This window comes from Parambassis ranga, chromosome 19 (genome assembly GCF_900634625.1).
Source record: "Parambassis ranga chromosome 19, fParRan2.1, whole genome shotgun sequence".
In the NCBI taxonomy this organism is placed as follows: Eukaryota; Metazoa; Chordata; class Actinopteri; family Ambassidae; genus Parambassis; species Parambassis ranga.
In genome coordinates this window covers 961,498-988,065 of record NC_041039.1, presented here as the reverse complement: position 1 = coordinate 988,065, position 26,568 = coordinate 961,498, and the positions used below count along the sequence as shown (strand labels likewise).

Here is a 26,568-nt window from a genome sequence, read left to right as displayed (position 1 = left end):
TTTGCCTTTCACCTGATTTCCCCCTTATGTATTTCTTTCTGTCAAATCATATCTCCCTGTCTGCCTCCCCTTTTTCCATTTCTCACATACTGCCGCACTAAATCATAATCAAAAGCTTTAACAAATGCCACTTCTTGTGTGTAAGAATGTGGAACCCAGGATTAACAATAGCATGCTGCTCTACAAAGTGTGTGTCTGTGTGTGTGGTCATTGATGTTTCACCACTGATCCAGTCATAGCTTTGCAGCATTAACAATAGGGATATCATTTCAGCAAAACTATGGCAATTAAATATTAGACAGACAGTGATGTGTTTATAGCAGTACAGCTGGGTAGGTTGTTGTGCATTGATTTACTAAAAGAGCTAAAAAGACACACACACACACACACATATATATATATATATATATATCTTTTACAAAACTATTTCTGGCTTCTTTCTCTGCTCAGGACTAGTTATGATTGGCAGATGTTTTGGGTTATATTTATGCAGGATAATGATTTAGTGAGCCATCGGTTTGCATCATCAACAGCTGAATAAACAGTTTTTGGCCTATCAGGTTTTGCTGGTCAAGCAGTTCTTCTGCTCCATTATTCTTGTCACCAGCTACTCTCAAAAAAGTTCGCCACTCAGCAGTGCTGTATCTGTAGTTTTATCACAAGCTAATGAGGAAAAAAAATCTAAATCCACTTCTTGTTCCTTAGTATCGGATAAGTTAGGGATTACTCTTTTTTCTTCTGGGGTTAAATGTTCTCAACCTTTTTCATAGCAAACTCCTCCATAAAAGGCCATTTTTTCCACTTTCCATCTCTCCAGGCGTTCACTAGAAACTGGAGAGACTGTTTATCTACAGACACCATGGGAAAAAGTGACAGGGATGAGTTATAAAACTTGGAAATGCATTAGCAATTTTGCAGTTCTGGTTGTCTTATATCAAAATCTGTAGATATTTTGAATGGTGTTTTTGGTAAGTGACTGAAATAAGGTCTCTGATTTACTGTTGAGATTTATATTCATTAAAACAAAATACAGTGGGTACACAAAATACATTAATATATACCTCACTGGTGATTGTTTACATTTAAATGTACCATTACAAAAGTGGTTGCAAACAAGTGCTTAAATGGAACTACAAATGTCCTGCAACGATGCTGTAGTCGGTTTCTAGTGTTACTTTAGTTTTTACTTCTAGCAATCGTATGTAGAAACAAAATTCGATCATCTCACTGACCAAACGTGTAAGAAGTTTGCCCAATCATATGCATTCATCTACAGAATGACATAAAGAGGTCACAACCATTTTCCACACATCATATTTGAACTCCTCCTTTGTTTATCCTACCTGCCTCTATCATGACATCAGCCCCTGTGCCTTTTCATATCACCTCATCGTCATATTTGGGTGTGGCCACATGGCTCAGTAGCACCCCCTTGAATGAGATCTGCTTCCCCGTTTGACCTACAGACATGAAAATTGGTACGCATACTATGTATCACCTCTAGACAAGAAAAAAAGTCTCTTGGAGGTATACTCTAAAAAGCACAGGAAGTCCGCCATTTTGAAAAAAACTGCGCCATTTTGCATTTTTCACTCCCCGCACTTTTATCTCCCACATACTTCATCCTATGTGGATGAAACTTTACAGTCATGCTGAACATCGGACACTGTACAGATTGACATGCTGATATGCTACAGTCACTGCGCCACCTACTGGCCGGAGGACCTGTCTTTTGTACATGTGTGTTTTGCTGTACTCTTCTGCCCTGCAGACCACAGCTCGTGCCGGTACAGCTGGGAGAGAGGTCGTGGGCCGATAGGAGAGGCGGCGGCTGATGGTCCCGCGGACCGCAAGGGCTGTGAGGGCCCGTCATCGCTGCTTGCAGCTTTAATTTATATTAATATTGTCCATGACAGTACTTTAAGTATATCAGTACTCAAGTACAATGGCAGTGAAAATGGGCTGGAGGTGTAGTGACTCTGAACCCAGATATTGTAGCTGAAATGTGTAATTAATTTAGTTTATGTGACATCATTCAAGGCTGTTGATGAACTGGATTCACATCTGGTGTCAGATTGCAGTAACATCTGCTTTCTAATGATACAGAGCAGAAAATATCACTTTAAATTTACAAGAAAATGTAAAACTGAAAAGTTATTACCACCAAGTTGATGTTGTGCACAAGACATTTCTTTTGATGCTCTAAACCAGCTCAAGCTGCAACTGGATGTTGCCATGAGTTTGTTCTGTTGCTAATGTAAGCTAAGGCTACCCTAACTATCAAGCTTAAATAAAACCTGTGCTAAATTTTAAGACAGCAAAAGGGTTTGTGCAGGGGTAAAGTATTTTTCCTTCAGATCAGATCAGCTATAATCAGCTCAATAATAATGACCACTACTGTTGAATGGATGTTTAGCTGAATCTTGGATATGTATACATATGCATATACATGCATTCTGCTATAAAGACAAAATGTTCAGGAATGGTACAACATGGTTCAGAAATGGAACAACTACATCCAGTTCAAGGTGTTGGCTTGGCCTCCAAATTCCTCAGATGTCAATCCAGTCAAGTGTCTGTGGGATGTGCTGGGCAAACAAGTCTGATCCCTACCTGAGAGGCCCCACGTCACAATGCACAGGCCTCATAGGATTTGCTGCTAATGATTTGGTGCTAGATAACACAGCACACCTTCAGAGGTCCAGTGCAGTCCATTCCACGGCAGGTCTGGGGTTGTTTTGGAGGCAAATCAGGGGCCTACACATTATTAGCCAGGTGGTCATAATCTGCGCCAACTCTTGGAATAGACGGTTGCCTAGGGCAAATGACGCAAATCCCTGTTGAATTGATTTAGCCTCAAGCTGGTGCGGTGGTCAAGGTCCTGCGATTAAGCTTAAGTCAGAGCATGGAGAGAGGTGAGGTGTCAACAGCTGCAGTTCAAAAAAGGTTTGAGATGGTCAATAAATCTGGACTTTGCTTGTTGCAAAAGCTGCAACAGAGTTCTGGTCTACACTGTTAAAACTGGCACATCAGTTCAGGAGAGGGAGGAGAGGCTATGACTCATTTTTATTATTTTATTAGTAAAAGCTTTGTATTCTATTGTCTTCTCTTTTAATCTCATAACTCTCATAGCCTAACAATTTCCTTCAGGGATTAATAAAGTTTATCTTTATTATCTAGATATAAATCTAATAACTCATTTTGTTAAACTAGTAATTAAAAAAACAAAATTAAAAAACAAAAGTATACAAAAATAAATATATATAAAAAAATTAATTCAAACATTTCAGGTAAATAATCTCATTCTTTAGTCAGGGTTGAATTGAATCATACCCAGTAATCAAGCATTTTGCCCTGTTAGCCACAAACAGGTATTGAGTTTTATATTAAGTAATTCAAAACAATATACACCTCAGTCCAATAATTAACAAACAGCACAGCAAACACTACAGTAACCTAAAGCTTTCTGCTCCTCCTCCTGACGTCAGCCTGGTGTGCACCCTGTGGAAAATTCAGTCAGGTTGCAGTAGACTTTGGGACCAGGTCAGAAAAGATAAATAAAAGGGCTATAGAGCGGGTTATGGTCATAATGCTAATCACTGTATGGATACTTTATATACACTGATCAGCATGTACAGTGGGTACGGAAAGTATTCAGAGCCCCTTAAATTTTTCACTCTTTGTTATATTGAGCCATTTACTAAAATCATTAAAGTTCATTTTTTTTCCTCATTACAGTTTTTTTCTAATCACTAAGAAGCGCTTAGCCATTCTTTAGATACTTTTTCTAAACTCTTGTTGTTAAACATGTTTTCGTCAACATCGCATTTGATGATGTCATCCAAGGCAATACACCTGGGATAAAGCCGCTTGCTATGACGGATCAATGCTTGGCAGTCTTCAACTGCAATGTGAGAGTGATGGAAAGCCACATTGTCCCAGGTGATGACAACGATCCTCAAGTTCTCTGTCCCCTGATCCTGCTTTGGAACCAGGTGCTAGGGAAGGTCATTTAAAAAGGCAAGAAGGCGCTCTGTATTGTAGGTCCAATCTGACATCTATGATGGATCAACCTAGTATTTCCAAGTGCTGCACACATTGTGATGTTTGCCCCTCTCTGTCCTGGCACTTCAGCCGTGGCCCTTTTACCTATAACATTCCGTCCCCGCCGACACCTTTTGGCCAGATTGAACCCTCGTCCAGACAATACTTTGTTTGTCTTTTCATGTGACACGCTCCCAAAAACATCACTCCTCAAGGTCCGCCTTTATGTGTCAATTTCATTGAAGAATCCTCAGCACCTGTGCAAGAGACAATGTAAGCATTGTAGAAATTTGTTTACTGACTGCATATTGTGTGAAAACGACATGAAATTTGTGAATGGTATGTTCACAACACGCCGTTGCTGTGCACATTGTATTAAGAGTTCTGAAAATGTGACAATTGTTTGGACAAATGCTTGTTAGTGACTGAAAAAAACTGTAATGTACACACAGCACCCCATATTGACAGAAAAACTTGTTGTTGACATTTCTGCAGATGTATTAAAAAAGAAAAAGTGAAATATGACATGGTCTTAAGTATTCAGAGCCTTTGCTGTGACACTCATATATTGAACTCAGGTTGCATCCATTTCTTCTGATCATCCTTCAGATGGTTCTTCATGTGAGTCCAGCTGTGGTTGATGATACTGTTTGGACTTGATTAGGAAAGCCACACACCTGTCTATATAAGACCTTACAGCTCACAGTGCATGTTAGAGCAGATGAGGATCATGAGGTCAAAGGAACTGCCTGAAGAGCTCAGAGACAGAATTGTGGCAAGGCACAGATCTGGGCAAGGTTACAAAAAAAATCTGCTGCACTTAAGGTTCCTAAGAGCACAGTGGCCACCATAATCCTTAAATGGAGGACATTTGGGACGACCCGAACCCTTCCAAAATATCATATACATAAACATGCTGTTAATGTATCATTTATTACATTAACAGCATGGAAGGAAGCATTTCCTATTTTCTTCAGGAACAGATGTTATCTGTGCCGTGTCATGTTGGCAAACATGTTTGTGTTCTTATTCATGCCATCTGCCATCATATGTACAACATGAGCATGGATCTACAGGGCAAAGCAGTTTTAGTCTTCTAATGTATCATGCAGATACTGTTACAAGTGTTGGAACTGTAATGATAATGGTGGAATTTATTAGTGATATGTGACTTGCGACTATACAGTAGGACACTACCTTTTTGTTTACAATGCAGTTGAAAGAGTTGTGGTGACAGTCGAGTTTCTGCTGAGTCATACTCTTGCACAGAGTTTTCAGTTTCTGCTGATTCATGGTTTTCACAGTTTTTTTTTCTGCTGACCGCTCCAGTAACAGTGCTGCACATATCAGTATGTTTATTTGTACGACTGTGTGTGTTGTATATGTGCATTCTTTTAACATAACAATAGTAAAGAAAGATGAAGATCTGAAATAATGTAATAGTGTGATAGTGACAATACACTAGAGCCAGTGTTGATGTAATAGGTCTTCTTGACATTGATTATTCAGTGAGAGACACTCCTAACACAGAGACTTTAAGTGCACAATAGCAGAGTCTGTAAAGAACACTTTCCAGCATGTCAATGAAGATTCAGTCATCCAGGTCATTTTCATTCAGAGGGTTGTAGACTTTTCTTGAAAACACTACAGGTTTAGTTGACTTGCTTCAGCCTTCTGAATATTTCCAGCATCTACTTGTATGCAAGCTCGTAGCTATTATGGGTTTTATTTCTTAAAACCTTTATATTCTTTTTAGCATGAGTTTTTGGTTAATGATTTTATATGCAAAGTCTTCCATGGCAAAGTATATGTATGTTGACAGACACTGCACTGCATTCCTTCAGTTTAGCAGCTTGATCCATGATCCATGATATTTGAGGCCATTCAGTTTGTGACGTGTGATTTTGTGCCTTTACTGAAAACATTCGAATGCATGTATATTTGCCCAATCCCTATTGTAGTTGTTGTTGTTGACAGGTAAAGTAGTGCAATGCCTATTTACTGGAGTTCTTCAAAAAAGCAAAGCAGGACTGGAAACAGAGCACTAGTACACAAGCCAGACTGCAGTGTGTGTGTGTGTGAGAGAGAGAGAGAGAGAGAGAGAGAGAATGCATATGTGTGTGTTTAGTTGTGTAAATCTCTCAAACACATTCTTGTCCTTGCTGGTGGACCACAGCTATGAAATTAGGTCAGGATTATTTTATCTCACATTGAAACGGTCTCACATCAGGGATTATGTAAGAAGATGCCAGCTTCCCCAAACTAATGTAACTTATAGGTACTTTGTTTGCATTTATACTCTAATTTCTATCACATTACAGTATAAGACATTTCTGCTTCACAGACAGCAGTGTAGAAACTAAGACAAAAATGTCAGAGCTGTCACATACGCAGATGTCATGACATTTAGTCTGTGAGATAGAAACTCCTTCATTCATTTTGCTCTTAAAAAATAATGTCGGTTGGTGTTAGAATTGTACAAACATATATTGGAGACATAGCACCATAAATTAATGCATGTTGATTTAAATATTCTGCTAGCAAAGTCATTTGGTCATGTGCTGTGTTATTGACTGAATGGTTGACAAAGTACTATAAATAGAATAGAATATACTTTATTAATCCCTTTGGGAAGGTCCCTCAGGGAAATGTGGGTACCTGCAGCAATACAACACTGACAGTCAGAGCAAGAGTTAAATAGAATAAAATAGAATATAGTAAAGTAAAAAATAAAAGATAAGAGGAATTATGTACAAACATTGCACACCAGCATAGATGGTAATGTGATAGTTGAAGTTAGGTATCCGCAATCTCTGCACTATTGTGCAGTTGTTTTCAGTGGCTATTGTCTATACTTTCACATCACTGCAAATGATAGAAATCCCATTGATCATTTAAAATGCAAGTCCGTAAATAAAGGAGTCATTGATGACAGTTCAGTAATGTGTAGTATTCACAGTGATAGTTGCAACACCTCAGGCAGGTTGTGTGTGGGCCATCTGTGGTGAAAATCCATCTGTAATCCATGCAAATCTTTTCTAATCTACACATTATGTGGATTAAAAAAAGCATCCAGCAGGACCTGCTGATCAGGCTCCCACTAGAGCAAAAGGCCACTGACACAGCTTCATGTTTTTAAACATTTCATTACACATCAGCACCAAACCCATTACTGAAGGGATGTAAACTCTTCTGCTGTGTTGTCTTGTCAAGATTTATGGCATTCCAATATTATGCAGTACAAAATACAGAACCTGGGCAAGTGTTGTGCTGCTCTATATTGGTACTGAATGCTAATTAGCCTACTCTACTTTTGATGGCCTATAAAAAGATAGCCCAGCCTCTGGAGTGCTTTGTAGGACTGATCTGTCCTCTTGCTTTTTTCCTGCTCTGCAATGTGATGATGTTAAACTGTGAATGCATCTGTATATTTACTTGAGTGAGGCTGCCGTCAGGCTGGATGCTGGCTTTATGTTAGAAAAGAAGAAAGTTGCTGTTTGCTTGGCACAAGTGTAGTTGATTGCTAGTTGTTATTAGGCAATATCTAATGTATAATTTAGGGCTGTAATCTCCCGGTCGACTGGTCGATTTATTGGTCGACACGTTCTGGCTCGTGTTCAGTCTCGCTCTGTGTGCAGAGCGACATGATAGTGTCTGTAAATATTATATCATGACAAAAATTGTCTAAATATTCCTCCACAGGTTTTGTGCTGATATCACTAGATGAGGGTATATTTTTCAGAAAAGTGATATTGTGAATCAAAGCGCTGTCGGAGCCGACAGACTCAAGTGTGTAATTAATTTCAGCGCAAAATAATCAGGTCAAACCAATGTAATAATAAGCAAATAAATTACTAGTCTTTGTAGTCTTTATGTTACTTAATTTGTTGAACTTTATTGCTTCAACTTTCCCACCGTAGTCAGGAGCAGCACACCGTCACGGGTACGCGCACCATCACGGGTACGCGCACACAGGTACACAGGTAACCCCGCGATTAGTCGATTTTTTGTCAAAATTTGAGGGGTTCAGTCGACCAAGACTTTCTTTGGTTGATTACAGCCCTAGTATAATTTTATAGTATAATTTTACTGATTTTATTACAAAAAACATTTATCTAACATGTAGGTATTGGATATCCTCATCAATATATATATCTTTACTTCCTATCAGCAACTAACAGATCTTTTTGCTTGAATGTTTTTTAAGTTTATTCATGTCTTTACATGGTCTGTTTCCTGATACGTCCTTGTCCAGGTGTTCTGTAGAATATTTGACTGCCTGCAGGGGGCACCACAGGTAGAGGTAGGTCTTCCAGCATGGAGTGGAGTAATAACACAGCATTGAAAGTTTGCTCTAATATGTCATTCATGTGATGAGGAAAAACAAAAATGTGTGTCAATGCAGTGACTGTACATTTATTAGAGGCATATTCTGTTTCCAGACCTCCCAGAAAGAAAGATGCTAATATTTTCACTACATCTGTAATTGGCCAATATAAGTCCATAACATTGCCAGACTAATATTTGAGTCTGATCCCAATTCATAACTGAATGTTTTAAGGGATGCATGACTACAGACAGCCTATTTTATTACCATTATTACTATCTGATGATTGCTGTATCCTGGGAGTGGATGTCATGTGACTCAGTGAACCTGCACTTAGCTCAGCAGTTACACTAAAGGCTCATGTCCCTGCTTGTAGTGTTTTGGCAAAAACATGCAAAATGCCTGCATGTAAAATCTGCTGTAATACAGTGTATACCTGCAGATCTTTGCAGGTGGGCTGGTGTGGATTTCCTGTAGTGCAGCAGAGAAAAATCGCTGCACTACTCCTGTTTGTGACCAAACGACTGTAACAAACAAACAACTGCAACCTGACACACAAAAAGGCAACAAATAAACAGGCTTTTGGATTTGTGAGTAATTACAAATGAAGCACAGTAATCACACTAATTCAGCCAATAAGTGTTTTGTCCTCGGTAGGATATCAATTAGAATCTCCTTGTGTGATATGATGATTTGTTGCTGCCACACAGTTTATATTTACAGTAAATGTAATGTGCAGGCTTTTTTTAATAAGCTGCTTTGTTATTTTAGAATGACTTAAGTGCATGCAAATAATGCAATGTCATTCATTTTTTGTGATTAGATGATATTTTCATATAGATTAAAATAATTTGGACATGCTCATGATTCTAATGCCTTGCAGTCCACAAAATTAAGATTCGAAAGATGGAAGTCAGTGTTCAAAGGGCTGTGTATTAGCAAGAATCTGGCGATACGATACGTATCACGATACACATGTCACGATACGATATATCCCGATACTGTAACAAAGACGATATATTGCGATTATATAAGCCTCATCTGAATACTAGTAATACACCTTTCACAAGACGAAATTTTTTCATTAACATTGCACAATGCAACTGTATCTTACATTCAAGTTGTTTTAATGGCAAACAAAGAACTTGCAGTATTTTCAAAACTCAATGTTGTCTGGTTTCTACAAAATCAAATGTATCAATGAGGTTCTTCAAGTGTCTTCTTTCACAGTCTTCTTTCAAGTGTTCTTCAACACCTAACATTTGTATATATATATATATCATATATATATATATGATACATACTAAATACAAATACCAAGTAACTCTGCAAAATGCAACATCACAACACTTAACAACTTAAGGCATATGCCTTCTTAGAAAAGAGGGATATAGTCTGTCTGTTGTTGACATTGCTACAGCTGGTTTGTCTTATCTAGTGCTTATTTTTCATGTGAAGATTCTTGTGGAGGACACGGGACTCTAACTTCCACTCGTCAGTAAAGTGATGAGCTGTTGTGGTTGCATATGGTTCGACGCACCTCGAAGTCCAAGCATTACATGTCAATGCCACTCTCACAGCAGAGCTGAGCTCATTAAGCACAGTTACTTTTACTTCTTTGTACAACCTGGGTAAAGCAATATCCGTGATGTGTTGTTGGGAAGATATGTCGTAACGGGGCTCTAAAGGCTGTTCCATACTCCACGAGAACAGAGAACTCGCTCCACGGGTCGTAAGAGTAAAAAAAAATGTTTGTTTCGGCAAGGAGGTACCATACTCCGCGAGACGTGTGTGTGCAGAACTCCTCATACGGCCCTCCTACGCAGCACACGTCACACACAAAAGGTTGACAATGCAGTTGTATTGCAAATTGTGAGCACAGTCGTGGTTACCTGGCGTGAGTTTAATTCTGTGAACGTGTGGATGACTGTCTGCAATAATACATCCCGTCTCCCGGTGTTTAATGTGCGCATCCAGCCACTGTAACGCCGTGATCAATACTGGGATTAATTTTTATCGCCACCTTTTGGACAGACACTCTCCTCTGTGCGCCGTGTTTCTCCTTCCAGGAGCTGTTTGCCAGCTGCTCATCTAAACTGTCCATCGTCGTTGTACTTCCTCCTTCTGTATGTATGTTCTGCACCTGAACAAGCTCTTGCACTTCTCCACATTCATCACGCCCACAATAAATTCCGACCAATCACAGCATGAGTGACGCACAGCCTTGAGAGAAAAAGTTCTGCCCGGGCCATGTGTCCGAGAGCGCTGCACAACAGGCGGTTAATTCTGGCTTGACAGAGTTTGCACACAGCGTGGCTCTTGTCGTAGTCTGTGCTCCCTGCTTTATTGTAAAAGCCAAAGTGAGTCAAAATGTCAGCTTTATAAGTCCCTGGAGCCTCTTGTATCTCATTGTTGGTGTCGGCCATGTTCAGTGTCAACACTGAGCACTGAACAATGACCACGAAACTAGAGAATAAACAGCTATCGCGTGGTGGCTCTCGCGAGATCTTGTTGTTTGTATATCGGCCCAACCGGTCAACCAGTGATGCTGTTTCCACAGCACTCCACACAGCTCTCACCCACCTGGAAAATAAAGACTCATACGTTCGAATGCTGTTCATAGACTCCAGCTCAGCATTCAACACCATCATCCCACAGCAGCTCATCAACAAACCGGACCAGCTGGTGCTGAACTCCTTGCTGTGCAACTGGCTGCTGGACTTCCTCACCGGGAGACCTCAGACAGTGCGGGTCGGCAGAAACACATCCAGCACCATCATAATGAACACCCCAAGGATGTGTGCTGAGCCCCCTCCTCTTCACTCTGCTGACCCATGACTGCACGCCAACACACAACACCAACATCTTTGTGAAGTTTGCGGACGACACAACTATGGTGGGTCTCATCTCCGGTGGAGATGAAACATACTACAGGAATGAGGTGCACCTTCTGGCCGATGGTGGTGCAGAGACCACAACCTCTCCCTGAATGTGGAGAAGACAAACGAGATGGTTGTGGACTACAGGAGAGCACAGAGTCAGCACACCCCTCTGACCATCGACGGTGCTGCTGTGGAGCAGGTGAGCAGCACCAAGTTCCTGGGTGTGCACATCACTGAGGACCTCTCCTGGACTAACAACACTGCATCACTGACCAAGAAGGCACAGCAGCGCCTCTACTTCCTCCGCAAGCTCAAAAGAGCCAGAGCCCCTCCCTCCATCCTGTGCACCTTCTACAGAGAGGCTGTTGAGAGCATCCTGTCCAGCTGCATCACTGTGTGGTACGGAGCCTGCACCGCCACCTGCAGGAAGACGCTTCATTGCATAGTGAGAGCAGCTGAGAGGATCATCGGCATCCCTCTCCCCTCCCTCCTCTACGACAGCCGTCTCACCCGAAAGGCCCTCCGCGTGACAGGAGACCCCACCCACCCTTCACACCGCTTCTTCAGTCTGCTGCCATCAGGAAAGAGACTGCGCAGCCTCCGGGCCAGGACCAGCAGACTGAGGGACAGCTTCATCCACCAGGCTGTCAGGAAGCTGAACTCTCTCCCTGCTGTGCCCCACTTTCTCCCCCTTCCCTGACACCACCCCCCACCCCCTACCCCTACCACCATCCCCCCACCCCTACCACCACCCCACCACCCAAGATAGGAACTCTTTGTACCAGCCACTTTACCCTGTGCATTCTCTTGCACCTTAGTCATGTCATACCAGTCTCATATAAGCATAACTTGAACTATTCCTGGACTGTTTACATTATGCCAACTGCACTGTCTTGCACCATTACATCTTTTGCACTCTCATACCAGTCACAATAAGCTGTTATAAGTTAAACAATTCCTGTTCATATTATGCCAACTGCACTGTCTTGCACTATACATCTTTTGCACTCTCACTGCATTGTGCCTTCATTATGTGCCTTGTATTTTGTGTGTGCCTCATTGTAGGTACATTTTTTTACACTTTAAATTTATCTTTAGTTTTTAGTTACATGTTACATGTTGCGGAGTGAAGAGTAACGCAATTTCGATTCTCTGTATGTCCAGCACATATAGCAGATTTGACAATAAAGCTGACTTTGACTTTGACTTTGACTTTTTGACTTGTTGCTTTGGTGCGGAGCAGAGCTGCTTAAAGAGACATTGTGCACCACAAAAGTAAGATGCTGAAATTAATGTTTGCTCATAAATAATTAATAAAAAAATCAATTTGGCCACAACTTAAATCGATTCCAGTATCGACAAATAAAATATCGTGATATTTCACAGAATCGATTTTTTCTTACACCCCTAGTGTTCAATAAATGATGGTGTTAAGGTCAAAATGGTTGTGCACCCACTTATTACATCAAGAAACATCAAGATCGGCACTAAAAATTGGCCGAAAAAATCTGCATCACTTGTTGGCCAACGGCTGACCCTGACCTCATCATCACATTTGCTTCGGTAATAGAAAAACCATTGTGGGTCGATCTCTACTTGGCTCACTACTCAGTAGTTGTTGTCAGAGTGGCATTCATGCCTTGGCTTTATGAAAATGCCCCAGGCAGCTCTGAATGGCTGTAAGTGCAGTAAATAGAATGCATTCACACTGAGCAGTCCAATACTGAAAAAGATTACAGCTGATAAAATGATGAAAGTTGACCTTCACGATGGAGGCACGAAAGACACGGCTGCTGAAGCAGTTTGGACAAAGTTCATCTTTTGTCATTTCACTAGTGTGTTCCATTTTGAAGCTAGCTATTTCATTTGTGTTCTGTATGGTCTTCTTATTCTCTGTTCTGCTGCACGTCTACTCTATTACTCATGTTCTGGGTTTACCCCCATTGAGGGGAATGCAATGGGTACTAGAACAAAAAAGATATTATGGTATGTTAAGCTATTGGGTAGACCACAGTAAGCTTTTCTTTGACTGTTGGTAATTTTAAGACTATCTTCTCAGGTTTGCTGTATTCTAACATTATACTCTGGCACACATTTTTTCATGCACTTGCCATCATGCAGTCCCCTGGCACTGTAAACTAGTTTACAGGGGTGAGTCGTTTCTCAGGGCACTCTCATTTAACATGTACTTGCTGCTAATTGTTGTTGCAGATGCAAACCCATTTTTCAGATATATTTCTTAAAAAAACACTGTTATATTTGAAACAATACAGTAACATCAGAAAAAGAAAGAAATCAGAGATGTTTAAAGTTTATTTAATTGTCTCTGTGAAGCTCTTTGAGACAATTCTGATTGTAAAATGTGCTATATAAATAAAATTGAATTGAATTTTCAGGCCATGCAAGTGGTCAGTATACTACACAGCTGTGTCATCTCCTGCAGATAAGTATTGCATCACTTCCACACTTTAATGTCAGTGGATTGCAGCTAATAATGGAGAAATCTCTGGAATTGAGAGTTTTAACAGGACAGCAATACTATAACGCAAAAGTCACCTGAATGCTGTAAGTACATGAGTCTCCTTTTTAGCCATAAAAAACATAAAAAACGAGACTCAGCTAAGCTAATTTTCAATTTGCCTGTCACTGTTTCCTGCTCCACTTTAATTTAGGATTAAAGCACTAAATCCGCACACACATTAACACACACACACTGTCACTCGACTCTACTACATGCATTTGGTGGGTTCTAGATTATTGCTGATCATCACAGAAATCACACCAGTACTAGAATGCTGGTTTGTGGATGTGTGCGATATTCCGTCTCCATTTACCCTATTGTTTAACACTAACTTGGAAATAGTCATCAGCCTGTGCAACTGCAAGCATGTACTCTGTAAAACCTGTTTGTATTGTATGCTCATGGCTGAGAGAGATTACTGGCTGTTACAATAAGCAGATGATATGATGAACAGGCTTCCACATGCACACATACACTCCCCAAGCCCATCAGTTAGCCAGCATCAGCTGCTGGACCAAAGCAGAGAGCTGACAGGGGTTAATTAAGTTATTAACCATGAGAATGGAACGTGAGTGAAGAAAATGCTCATCCACAGTCACTGACATTCAGCTGATTCTGCTTTTGAAGATGGGATTTTAATCTATGGAGTGCAGAGCAGGAATGCAGAAGGAGTGGAGCACCCACTTTATTCCAGTCTGGCAGTGTCAGGCATCAGAGTAACAGCAAAAAACTGTAGTCTCTCCCTATAAAAGAGGAAATAAAACACAGACTGTAGCATAATTAAAGATGGATAATCCAAAATAAGTTCAACACTTTCAGTGAAGCAGGACTAAAGTAATTAAATGTTAATTTGCACTTTTCCCAGCATGTATAGTACCATTTTGTCTAAGCAGAGACAATGATGTTACTGGGTTGTTTGGGGTGGAAGTCTGACAGTAGCTGGCATTAGTTTATTTAGTGTAGGTTGTAAATATCATTTTATAGGAGCCTTTGTTGGTCCCATTTAAGGTGTGTTTTATAACCCATTAAAACCAGAGTGTTAATACCTGTACTGTCCTTTTAAGAGGTCAGGTTTGTTTAAGTTGCAGTAGTAACACTGTCTTGCTGAGTGGAGGTATGGTTATTTGCCTTATGTAACAAAACCTCTTTATGTTACAATAAATAGCGTTCTGCTGATGGCACATAGAAAAAAATCGTTTTATAGTATGCTATGTGTAAAAACTATGTACACATGCGTGTACTACATGCAAAGAAATGAGATTACACAGATAATGAATTACCTGCTCATTATTTTGTACTTAGATTAAGACATTGACTTTCTCCAGTGGAAATCTAGTCACGCAGACTAGAAACCAACTGTCTCATTTACAAGGCAATCAATGAAGCACTTTGAGAAGATATTCCAATTTTGGCTTAGTACACAATAGACAATAGACAATAACCACAGGACATTATATACACTGGCCACAAGGCCATGAGGCCAGTGTAAGCATGGATATGAATTCAAGACATGGAGCGGCTTCTCCAGCAGACTATTAACATATTCACATTCCCATTGACCTACATGTCTAAGTCCTCAATGGCTTCCTGTTCAGTGTGTGTTATTGTGTGGAATGCACTTGTCCTTTGTAGGTCAGTGTAATAGAGGCTGTATGCCCTTTCCATGGAGGGTGGAGTGTGTGCTTGTGCGTAGGTGTGTGATGTGCTGGCACTACTGCTGGAAAAATCAGACACAATGTAACTATTGTTTAGTGAATATCAAAGAGACAGGCAGGGTTTGGAGGGCACATGGCAGTGATCAGACATTTTTGATAATGTCAAAACCACTCCACCACAACCAAAATTTAAAAACCAGATTTGTATTGTATATATATTTGTTGTGAAAATCTCATTCCTCTTTAATTTATTTATTTTGCCTATACCTAAATCAGAGGCTGCTATTGTTACCTGAGGGAATGTGTATACATTATATGTCAAATTGCTAAATCATTGCTACCACAAGATGACACTATTCCATCCATCCATCACCCGAACCCGCTTTGTCCTGAAGTGCAGGGTCACGGGGATCACTCTATTGTATCATAGAAAATTTATACTGGCATGACTGCAGACAGTATAATACCTCTGGTCTACTTTATACATGAAGTTATGTATAAGAGAGGAATCATTTCAGCTTGTGTCAACTGTAAAAGTCTGGCATTGTGTCAGTCAGACGTGAATTTAAAGTTCATTTGCTCTCAAGTTTCCTTTTAACATTAGAGTGCATAGAGAAAAGATGCGAATGGGTCATCATGGGTCTTTGATGTTGAACATGAGGGAAGCAACACATTAATTATGCTGTAACAGTAGGTATAGTGACATTTTTCAACAGCTCAATTGTTTCATGTTTGATTGGTGATCTGTCCCCAATCAAACCACATAAACCCTGTTGGTGCAATTGGCATGTCTTCCTTCACATTTACAACTGCTGACCTAACCTTGCCACTGTCACCCCATGCTCACTCAAGCTGGATCCATACTCCGCGAGACAAAGAGTGGAGAACGCGCTCCACGGGTGGTAAGAGATAAAAAAAAAGGTCTTTTCCGCACGGAGGTACCATACTCCGCAAGACGTGTGTGTGCGCCCACTGCAGCGCACGTCAGACACCAAACAGGAACAACATCACACACAGCCCACCTCCAGTGTTTGCGAACAGAGGAAGGTACAGCAGCTGACATTATGGATTTTGCAGCTTTGTTAAAGGAGATGGACGAGGAGACGAATATGCACACGGCGTCTTGCCGTTGCAAATCTGTCGCGCAGGTAGCGCCACTTTTTGCGACACACACTCTCTTCTGTGCAAAGTATCATTGCTATCTCCTTCCAGGAGTTGTTGCCTCAGCAAGCTTCTCCTCAAAAACATCCATTGTTGAATTAATTAAATCTGTTGAATCAGTGCTGTTTATACACCTACCTATATACCTGGAGAGGCTCTTGCGCTTCTCCACTTTCATCACGCCCACAATAAATTCCGACCAATCACAGCATGGTTGCCGCACAGCCTTGAAAGACAAAGTTCGGCCCGGACCCTGTGCACAAGAGTGCGGATCAGCGGGCGGTCAGAGACAAAAAATGACGTCATTTTGTGGGCGTAACGTCTGCACGGGGGAAAAAGTTCTTTGTCTCCCGGAGTATGGATCCAGCTTCAGGGGTCACATTCTGGTATCTGTCTGTAAAGTGCTCTCAGACAGTATAGCTGTTTGGCACTGCAGGGCTGCTTTGAGGTAACGGACTGGGAGGTACTCTGTGAGCCGCATAGTGAGGACATTGATTGGCTTACAGGGTGCATCACAGACTACATTAATTTTTGTGTTGTCACAACAACAAGCCGTAGGTAACAAAAGACATAAAAGCCATCCTCTACAAGAAGGTGCAGGCTTTCAGAGGTATTCAGAGAAACTTAAAGGTAAAGAGGCTAAAGAAAACTACAGGAGGAAACAAGTGGAGTGGAGTGGAAACAAGAAGATCTGCAGTTAATTATTGTTCAGCAACTGTTGTCAGCTCAAACTCTAACTGCAATTTCAGTCGCTATGTCTGATGTGCAAAAATAAGCAAAAAAAACTTTTTCAAATTCATTACAAACTCTGGTATTCTATGACTGACTAGCATTCCATGCACACAAGTATGTCCTAATAGGTTGGTGTATGGCACATTTTAACTGCTGTACTAAAATCTCTCTTTTGCCACTTAGCAGTAGGTGCAGCAGAAAAGCAAAAACATCACATCTTAGGTTTTATACCTTTCATCCCTCCGCCTGCTGTTGATTTTTGATGTCCTTTATATGCATAAATGTCAGCCACATGCAGATACAACTAGCACCAGTTGCTGCATTTTCAGCTGACCTGCTGTAGATGAAAGAGTGACCATTTAGGATTAAATGAAATTCATCGATAATCCCTCCTGCCACAGCAGAAGAACAATCAGTGTGTAAACTGACTATCACTATGCACTGACAGGTTCTAGCAGCCAGGGGGAGAAAGACGGGGGCTTATTTAGCATGATAACAGTTCCTCAGACCAATGACCTGACAGGATAGAAGGTATGTCAGAATCCAACAGGAAGTGACGTGCAGGGTTACACACTCCTCCCTCTTTTCCTCAGGAGGGAGAGGGAGAGAGCGACAGGGAGATCAAGGGAGAAAGAGGGGGTGAGCAGGCTAGAAGTAAATGGGCCAAGCAGCAGTCTCATTCCTGCTGTGTGAGATCACAGAGCAGTAGAATGTGTCAGGATTTGCTTGACTACTGAAAACAAGACTGTACAAGAAAGAGGAGAGGTGCAGAGAAGAGGAGAAGATCGGGGACAGAAGGAGACAGGAGGGAAGGAAAGAAGGAGGGTGGAGGAGGAGACTTGGAGTAGTTTGGGGATCGTTTGGAATCTATTCTTACAACACGATCCAGTTGGCATAAGTGTCTCACAGGGCTGAGCTGGAGCCCTGCCCTGAAGTTACCACAGCCGTCTCACTGCAGCAGGGACAAAATGAACTATCTGGTGAGTGTGCGTTCATGCAAAAATCACTGTCTCCATGGCATGTAGGCTTTTTTAAAGTTCTTTATATGACTCATGCTATTTGTTCACTGCTGCGATTCAGTGTTTGAGTGTTTTAGCAGGACTTGCGGTATCCCAGCTGTGGACTGGCGTGGGTGGGGGGTGGGGGATTGAGTTGAGTATTAAGACAAGGAAAATGTGAAGGGGGAGGAGAGAAAAGCTGGAGTTCACTTTTTCTGTGAATTCCTACCTTTTGTTAGTTGTCAGCAGGGAATGTGTGTTTGTGTCTGCGTGTGTGTACACTGAGGAAACGTTGCTGCTCTGTAATGGAATGTGCAAGCACAAAAAGGTCAAACCTGCCCAAGTTAAATCAACTTTTTTTTTAAAGTTGACTTATTATAAAGCAAGCATATATAAAGAAATGGAAAAACGTGTGCTGTGGGAAATAAAGAATGTGACAGGTAAAAGTTACAAGAGAGTCACTTGATTCCTGCAATCCTCTTGAGGATAAACAGCTCATTTTTCTTACAAACTTCATTTCTTGAATGCATCACCGCACACAGAACATGCAGCTTTGTAAAAAAAACATTAAGCTGTTTGGGTTTTTTTCTCTTCTCTGCTTGTTGCTCTTTACTGTGCAAACATATGTGTCAGTGGCACTTTAGAGGGGGAATTAGGAAGGTTTATGACTGGAGAAAGAAAAAAGAGAGAGAGAGAGACGTGGTCTGTCTTTATGCTGACTCAGAGGAAAATAGAATGAAATGAAGGTTTTTATAGGCAAAGGACAGAGGGAGACAATCACTAGACTGAAAGAAAAAAATGTTTCCATTAAGTTAGAAGCAGATCCGGATAATATGTGCAGGTATTGAATGTGACCGTGCCGATGAAAGAGAATAATGATTGGGAAAAGGAAAGAAAAAGAAACTGCTGTTGCTGTTGTTTGCCTCTGTGTCTGTTTATATCCTAACCCACTGTGTGTGTCTGTGTGGAATGTGGCAAACAGTGAAATTCTGCAGAGCAGATCATTGTGTGTGTATGTGTGTGTTACATGCCAGTAATTACTGTGAAATTAATAGAAGATAACTTTCCAGCGCTGTGGAACTCAGACACACCTCTGTCAGTGTTCCCACTGACAGTACAAAGCTGACACGCTATGTCTGCTTGTCCTGTCTCTATTTACATTGAATGTTATTTGTTCAATAAGGCTAAGCTACTCTTTGATTCATAATTTATGTTTTGCTGTAACAACTCTGATTTCATGACTGTCCTTGAGAAACAGTCACACACAGAAAATGCAATTGCAATTGTGCAATTATGCAATTTCCCCCATTGTGGGACTAATAAAGGTTTTCTTAATCTTAAAACTAAGCAAGGAAAATGCTGGTTTTAGGTAGATAAAGAGGGTTCTCCCCATACCATTTGGAGTGTGCCTGTGTGAGTTTGTGGGAGAGAGAATATCCGGTTTTCTAGTTCACTCTTGGAATCAGGTTTCCCTCACTTGATCCTGGATAATTAAAACACACTGTTAAACACTTTAGCTGTCAGATAGAGCAGTGTTTAAAAAGCAGCTATCATATGGAGAGATTGAACTGTATCCCTTTTGCACATTGCAGGATTTTACAGGCCTCTACCTGAAGCAGATTTGTACCATTAATTTCATAAATGTAACTTGTTTTAATTAAGTAGGAAATGTGGATTTGATTGTCCATACAGTAAGGCCCCAGCTAGAATCAAACTAGGAATCTTCTTGTGAGGCAGCAGCGCTAACCTCTGCACTACCCTGCAATCCAGGAACACCATAAATAAAACTATAAAACACAGACAGACTCTGTCATTACAAAGGATAGAATATAGTCGAGGATGGCCTTTTGTTTGTGTGGACAATGTCAGAGTTATTGAGTTATTTGAGGAAATACAATACATCACAAACCCACATGGCTTATCTGCTAATTGTTTTGATATTTGTATATCATTCATTGTAATACTTAAATATATATGTAGATATCAATGATCAGTGCAGGCATTCTCAGAGATCATCATTGTGTCAGAACTCATTTCTATGTCCATGTATTTAGTCCTGACTCACCGACTGAGTCATAAAGTCCTGGATTACACAGGAATTCCCCTCTGTCTACTGCATGACACACACGCACGCACATTCTCAGTCTCAAGCTCCCCCATGGTGATCTGGCACCAGTGATTAGCCACCCAGCCCTCTTTCCCACACCACACACATAGAGGTCCACCAATTCGCCAAATACAGCTATCTGCATTGACCCTTGAGTTAAAGCTCATTCAAATGTCGCACATTAAGGCAGTCTTAATTAATCTTAATAATGAATTAGTCAGTGGGATGTTACCTTAGTAAAGTTCTACACACTTTCTAACATTGTGTCCCAGCACAGAGGCATAAGGAGTTCTGTGTGACTCATACATGCCAGTAGACGTGACTCAGTATAGCCACCTTTGACCCAGATACCATGTGGTTCTCTGTCATTCTGCAGAGCATCTAAAAAAGGTTTTGGAGGAACAGTGCTGAGAGCATTGACTCAGGCACCCAGCAACATCCATGCTCCATGGTTTACTTTGGCTTTAACTTAATACTTGAGTCTGATTATATTTATCGTCTACCATTTAATATTCACGTAGATGCTTGACAAAACAGGTCACGCCCTGTGTTGTCTGTCTCTGCAACTAACAGGTGAACGTGACCCAAAAGAGCAGTGTGACACAAAGTTGGCTTCATTATGCTCAAAGCAGAGTGTGAAACACACAGGGTCTTTGACCCTTTAATTGAAAAATGAGGGACACTGAGCACACGGCAACAAAACATACAAAACATAAAAAATACTAATAATAAGCATAATAAATAACAATAAGCAAAAGCCTATTAAATGTAACAGATGTTAAAATAAATTCAGCATAGTGTCCAAAGCAGTGTCCGTCACTCTGTGTGTGTGTGTGTGTGAGAGAGAGAGAGCAAAAGAGAAATGTTAAGCATGTAGTTCACTCCACTAGAATTATACTTCTTATTTTCTCTAGTCAAATCTCCTGAATAAATGATAAACGTGACTTTGATCAAAATTTTAAAAAAAGAAAAGAAAAAAAAACGATCAGTGTCTGTGAGGTTTGGATAGGTCTGTCTTTAAGATACGATTTATAAGGTAAAATAGGACTTCATTGATCCCCAAAGGGAAATTTAGTATGAGTCTAACCTGACTTATACCACACCACTCATGGACTAACCATTGGGGGAGGTCAGCCACGCAAATCTGTTCAGATTCAAAGTGTTCAGGTTTCTCCAGTAGTTTCATTGTGTTTATCTAACTGTTTGCATAGATACTGTAAGATTATGTTTTTAACTCAAAGGGGTCAAAGGGGAATGCATAGAAATTGAACATTTTTAAAGATTTAAAGCTGAAGAAATGCCCACTTAATGTTTGATATGGAATAATCTCCAACATCCCTGACACATAAACAACACATTTAGTCAATTATGTCACCCAGATTTGACACATCTGCTCAGCTGCTACATGCTGTACAAATGCTATCGTGATAATGATATCTTGTTTACATTACCCAAGCTTTTTTCTGCATTACTGTATATAAAATTTCAGATCACAATTTATTGGTTAACACACACAACAATACTCGGACAAATCAGATAATATCAGCACTGGTATTTCAGTTCAGTCTAATCTCTGAATGTATATATATATATATGTGTATATGTATATATATAAATATTATATATTGTTAATGTTTTTGTTATTAGTGTTAAAAACTAGTGTGAAATTATTATTGTGGGTATGTCCCTATGGTGGAGCACAGTTAAGCTTTGAATGACTGGATGTTTTCCTCTCTGCTCAGTGCTGAATCAGTGCCATCTCAGCTGCACTCTTTCCCAGCAGATTTATGTGAGTGATCAGTGTCACAGTTCACAATGGAGATTTATGCCTCCTGTGGTTCTGAACTTAAAAAAAAAACCTGTATTACTACTGTGATTATGCAGTTCTACAGCTTTTGATGCAGATTTATGCAGTTTTAAGGTTTGTATCCAGCTTCTCTTTATCATCAGCGTGTTTTGAGCACAGGAATTCGCCATAATCTCTGTCACACAGTGATCAGAGGGTGTGTCAACATGATACCTGTGTAAATAAACGTTAGTAAAGCCCTTAAACACAAGCTGCACTGGACATCATCTGTTGTGTATTGCACATGACATAATAATTTGTGAAGGTGCTGATACCCTAAATTTCCAAAGCTTATAACAATACTTACCAATTAACTAAAAGCAAAGACAACACTAGTCAGAATACATATATTACTAAACTTGGACTGAGCTTGTTGATGCCAGCCTGGTTTCATCGCTGATTGCCATACATGACAAATTCTTGTAAAAATCTGTCTATTGCAGCCAGTTAGACTAGCAGTTGACCAACAAGCTTTTACTGTCCATCAGAAGTTCACTTACTTCAGTATTGACTGTTAAAAAGGGACTTTTAAGTAGATTGTTTTACCAAAAAACAAAACAAAACAAAACAAAACATTAAGGCTGCTTTGAGGTACATGTTCATTCTATGATGCACAGCTCTTGACTTTGGAGACTGAAATGTGTAGATGTTTCAGTCCTGCTACAGAAGCCCACAATCAAATGTTGCTTCTCTGCTCTATTGTTGAAGGTAATAATTAAATCAGTATGTTAAAATGGTTCCAAAAGCAACATATTATACAAAGAGCTGATGTAAAAACCTTCAGTACAAATTGCACTGGCACAATGAACAGGAATTAATAACTAATTCCACTAATATCTTCACCTTACATCTGTTTTAAAAATGTCTGGTAAGCTGATTCCTAAATAATTAGATGCAGTGTATTCCAGTTTTTCCGATCTGTCCTGATAACATGTTTTTTTGCACCTGCCAATCCCTGACATTTCTGATTGTGTGGACTGTTTTTGAATCCTGAGTAAATCCCCACCTTAGGTGATGACTTTTTTGTCAAGATTACATTTTTGAATTAAATAAATAAAAAAAGAGCCTCTGTACTGTAGGCTACCTATCTGTGAGACAAAGTGATGGTGTTAGGATGAATGCTCTGATTCAATGGAGACTCAGCTGGGGACATCTGCTTGTATGTTTTTAGATACATTAATGTAACTTCTGGCCCCTATTCTGACACAATAGTTGCATAGTCTGCAATAGTTAGGTGGTTGTGATGTTCTGATTGTTGTTGAGTATCAGCTGTTTTGAACTGTTATGATCTGTGTGACAGGCAGCTACTCATTTTCTACCAGTTCCTGCAGGATTTGTCAACAGGTTAGGCAACATCAGGCCACGCCTACATGGTCTTACAATGCGCTCCAGGCTTTACAAGTTCTGCTCTTGTTTCTGCTGTTAGTCATAGCCTGAAGCCATGAATTCTTCACAAGGGATCACTGCTTAGAGCACAAGCATTAACTACAATTAGCAGCGTGTCTGTTTGAAAAAAAAACAGTCCAGTCTCGATTTTTCAATGCCAAGCTCGACTGACTGAGAACATACTGTATATATTATTCTATTTTTAGACTCCTTTATATCGTAGCTTATCTTTAGTCTCTTTTTAAAATGTCCTGCATGTTAAAAATAGAGTAAGGAGTTTTCACTTATTACCACAATACAATCGCTGACTAGAACACAGAGCCATCACCTATAGGGCTGTTAACATGTAAACACCACACACACTCCAGCTCAAGCTAGGTAATTCACCAGACAGAGGATTCCTTCTGCTCGTGTACAAATCAGCCCTTACACTCACTTAAATATTTCTCAAGAATGGCCTGACATGCCAAGACAGGAAAGAAGGACAGGGAAGGAGAGGCTGAAACAGACAGAGAGTTAGAAGAGACATATAGGGCAGGAGGGAGAGACAGAGGAGGATGGAGGATGAGAAATTCTAGAAAGAATGGAAAAGAAGGATTGTTGTATTTTTTTCTGTTTTTCTTTAACATTTTCTTAAAATGTAAGAACCTGTGGCTAAGTTTTGACACTCTGTGTGGTAGTAGGTGTTTGATGTTAGGGGACAGGTTCAGTCTTGCTTAAGTGATAACAGGGATTTACCTATGTAAAGGCACACACACCTGGGCTGTACAATTCAGCAATCACACACAACTCCAGCAATCACAGGATTAACACCTTCACATTTCATGTTTGCTCAAATAATCAAAACAGAGCAGAGGCAGTGTAGAGCTAAATAACACAGGATGACCTTTTGTTTTGTTTTGTAAGTGGCATACCACATTCACACAGTATGGTTTTAGAGTTGTATGTAACTTCAGTACAATTGTGCTTGTGCATATGTGTTTTAAGTCGGTGTGAAAGGCTAGCTCGGTAAAATGTGCCACAGGCGACAGTTTACAGGAGGCTACCTCTGATTGCACAACACCGGCATGACCTTTGAAAGCACACTGGCGCGTCATGCTGGCTTCATTTGACTTTTGTGAATGAGCAAAGGTGAGCAAAGACAGAATAATAGAGGCTTTACCAGGCACTGAAGCACAATTTCTGAAACAGGCTGAAGAAATCAGAAGCCTCCTGTCATATTCTGAAATACTGTGGTGTGTAGTTTATATCAATGTAATCATTAGTATCCCTTTATATAATAACTAACCTACTGTTAAAAACAACCATGCTACTCATGCTTATTGCATTCTGTACATTACGTTAGTAAAGGTGTATCCACAAAGAGGTACTCTACCATGAATCACCTCCCCTCATATTCTTTGAAACTAAATCAATATTTGTTGTTCACATTTGACCTCGGCCTGCTCTCCTCCCTCTCTCTATCTGAGTCCCACACCAGCTATCACAGGCTGGTACAGCCTATACTGGCTCTGTTCCAGCTCCTCATAATACACACAGACACCACTCAAAGCACACTTTGACTGTGCACTGAATATATATTAAGAATGTCACACACAATTTACAACAATCTGTAATGGTCCCAAAAATCTAATATTGATTGGGCTATAATTTCAGAGAATCCCTTCTACTTCTGTGTCTGAGATCCAAGATGGAGAATGAGACATGTGCAGTTTGCATGTGTGTTACATCTGTAAGTATTGTTAGTCTAGCAGTAATGGCAGACTAACACATAGTGTGTACAGTACCGTGAGCCCTCTGCTCACAACTATTTCTCAAGACTGGTCAACATGCCAGGACAGGAAAGAGGGGTGGGGAGAAAGGAAAAAAAGTGGAGGGCAAGAGAGGAGGGCTGAGAAAGGGGGGGGGTTGCTGTGTTGTTGTTTTTATTCAAGGGTTTTGTCAAAGAAGCATTTCACTGCAGCTTTATCAGATCTAACTGTTTTGGTATAAAACCAGATGCCCTGCTTCAATTTCTTGGATAATGTTGGCAGTATTGGCCAAATTTGATAATGTTGTTGCATCAGTGTACATACTAGTTTAGTCAGCCATGTTTCAGTACTTTGGATTTGCACTGTGTGATATAGATAGATATACATCTGCTATTTTATATATTATATTATACATTATTATATATTATTGTGGTGTTGTCACTGTGGTTCCATTTGCATACTTTTACTCAACTACAGCAGCTATGGTACAGCAGCTAGTGAAGTACACCCCTCCTACATTAATGCACCCACTGTGCCTTAATGTCTGTCTCTGTGCTGTTCTCCTGGCATCAGTGGCTGTGGTGGACATGCTGCAGAGCTGCTGCTCACCCGCTCTGCGCTGAGTGGTTGATGAATGCACTTCTCTGTCTGTCTCTAGTCTTTCTCCCCATGCAGTCTCACACACACAGCAAAATTAGTTTAATATCAATAAAGTACAGACATTGATTTAACAAAGAGTCAACTGCAAATCTAAACTGGTGTCTCTCCAGCTTAAAAATCCGATTTTCCATATACTCATTTCAATACAACACAGAAATCCTCCTGAGTCCATGACTGTGTCCAGAGAAACATGAATTGCAATGAGGATGAATCATTATTGTCTTCTCTGAGTTAAATTCCACTTGGATTTGTTGAATCATGTATTCATGTTGCACTTGTTGCAACAAAATGTTGCATTAGTAAAACAGGATTAGTTTAATGATGAATTAGTTTTGTCCTTTTTGTTACTCATTAATGGAACTATCTACAATGGTTCTTGAAAGTTTGTGAACCCTTGAGACTTCTCCCCATTTTTGCATAAATTCAGCCAAATTTCAGCCAATTTTCAACCAAGTCCTACAAAGGCAATAAGTAACGCAATCAACCAAATTGGTCTTT

The 26,568-nt window shown here is 40.3% G+C and overlaps 1 protein-coding gene and 1 long non-coding RNA gene across 4 annotated transcripts in view; one reads left to right on the top strand and one right to left on the bottom strand.

Moving 5' to 3' along the window:
• bcar1 (BCAR1 scaffold protein, Cas family member) overlaps positions 1–26,568 on the top strand; it is a 62,479-nt gene that overhangs the window by 12,599 nt on the left and 23,312 nt on the right. Inside the window, exon 2 of one of the 3 annotated variants that reach the window (XM_028429887.1) lies at positions 8,300–8,347. The exons of 1 other annotated variant lie outside the window; for it this stretch is intronic. In XM_028429887.1, coding sequence (XP_028285688.1) covers positions 8,300–8,347 — 48 coding nt within the window. Of the gene's footprint in view, positions 1–8,299; positions 8,348–17,923; positions 18,303–26,568 lie in introns of those variants that run through there. One more of the 3 variants, XM_028429888.1, reaches the window with a different exon arrangement.
• LOC114451356 (uncharacterized) lies at positions 7,827–22,246 on the bottom strand. The gene is made up of 3 exons (XR_003672197.1): positions 22,235–22,246; positions 13,042–13,043; positions 7,827–7,898 (listed from the first exon to the last, which is right to left on the bottom strand). It is a non-coding gene; the product is annotated as an uncharacterized LOC114451356 (long non-coding RNA).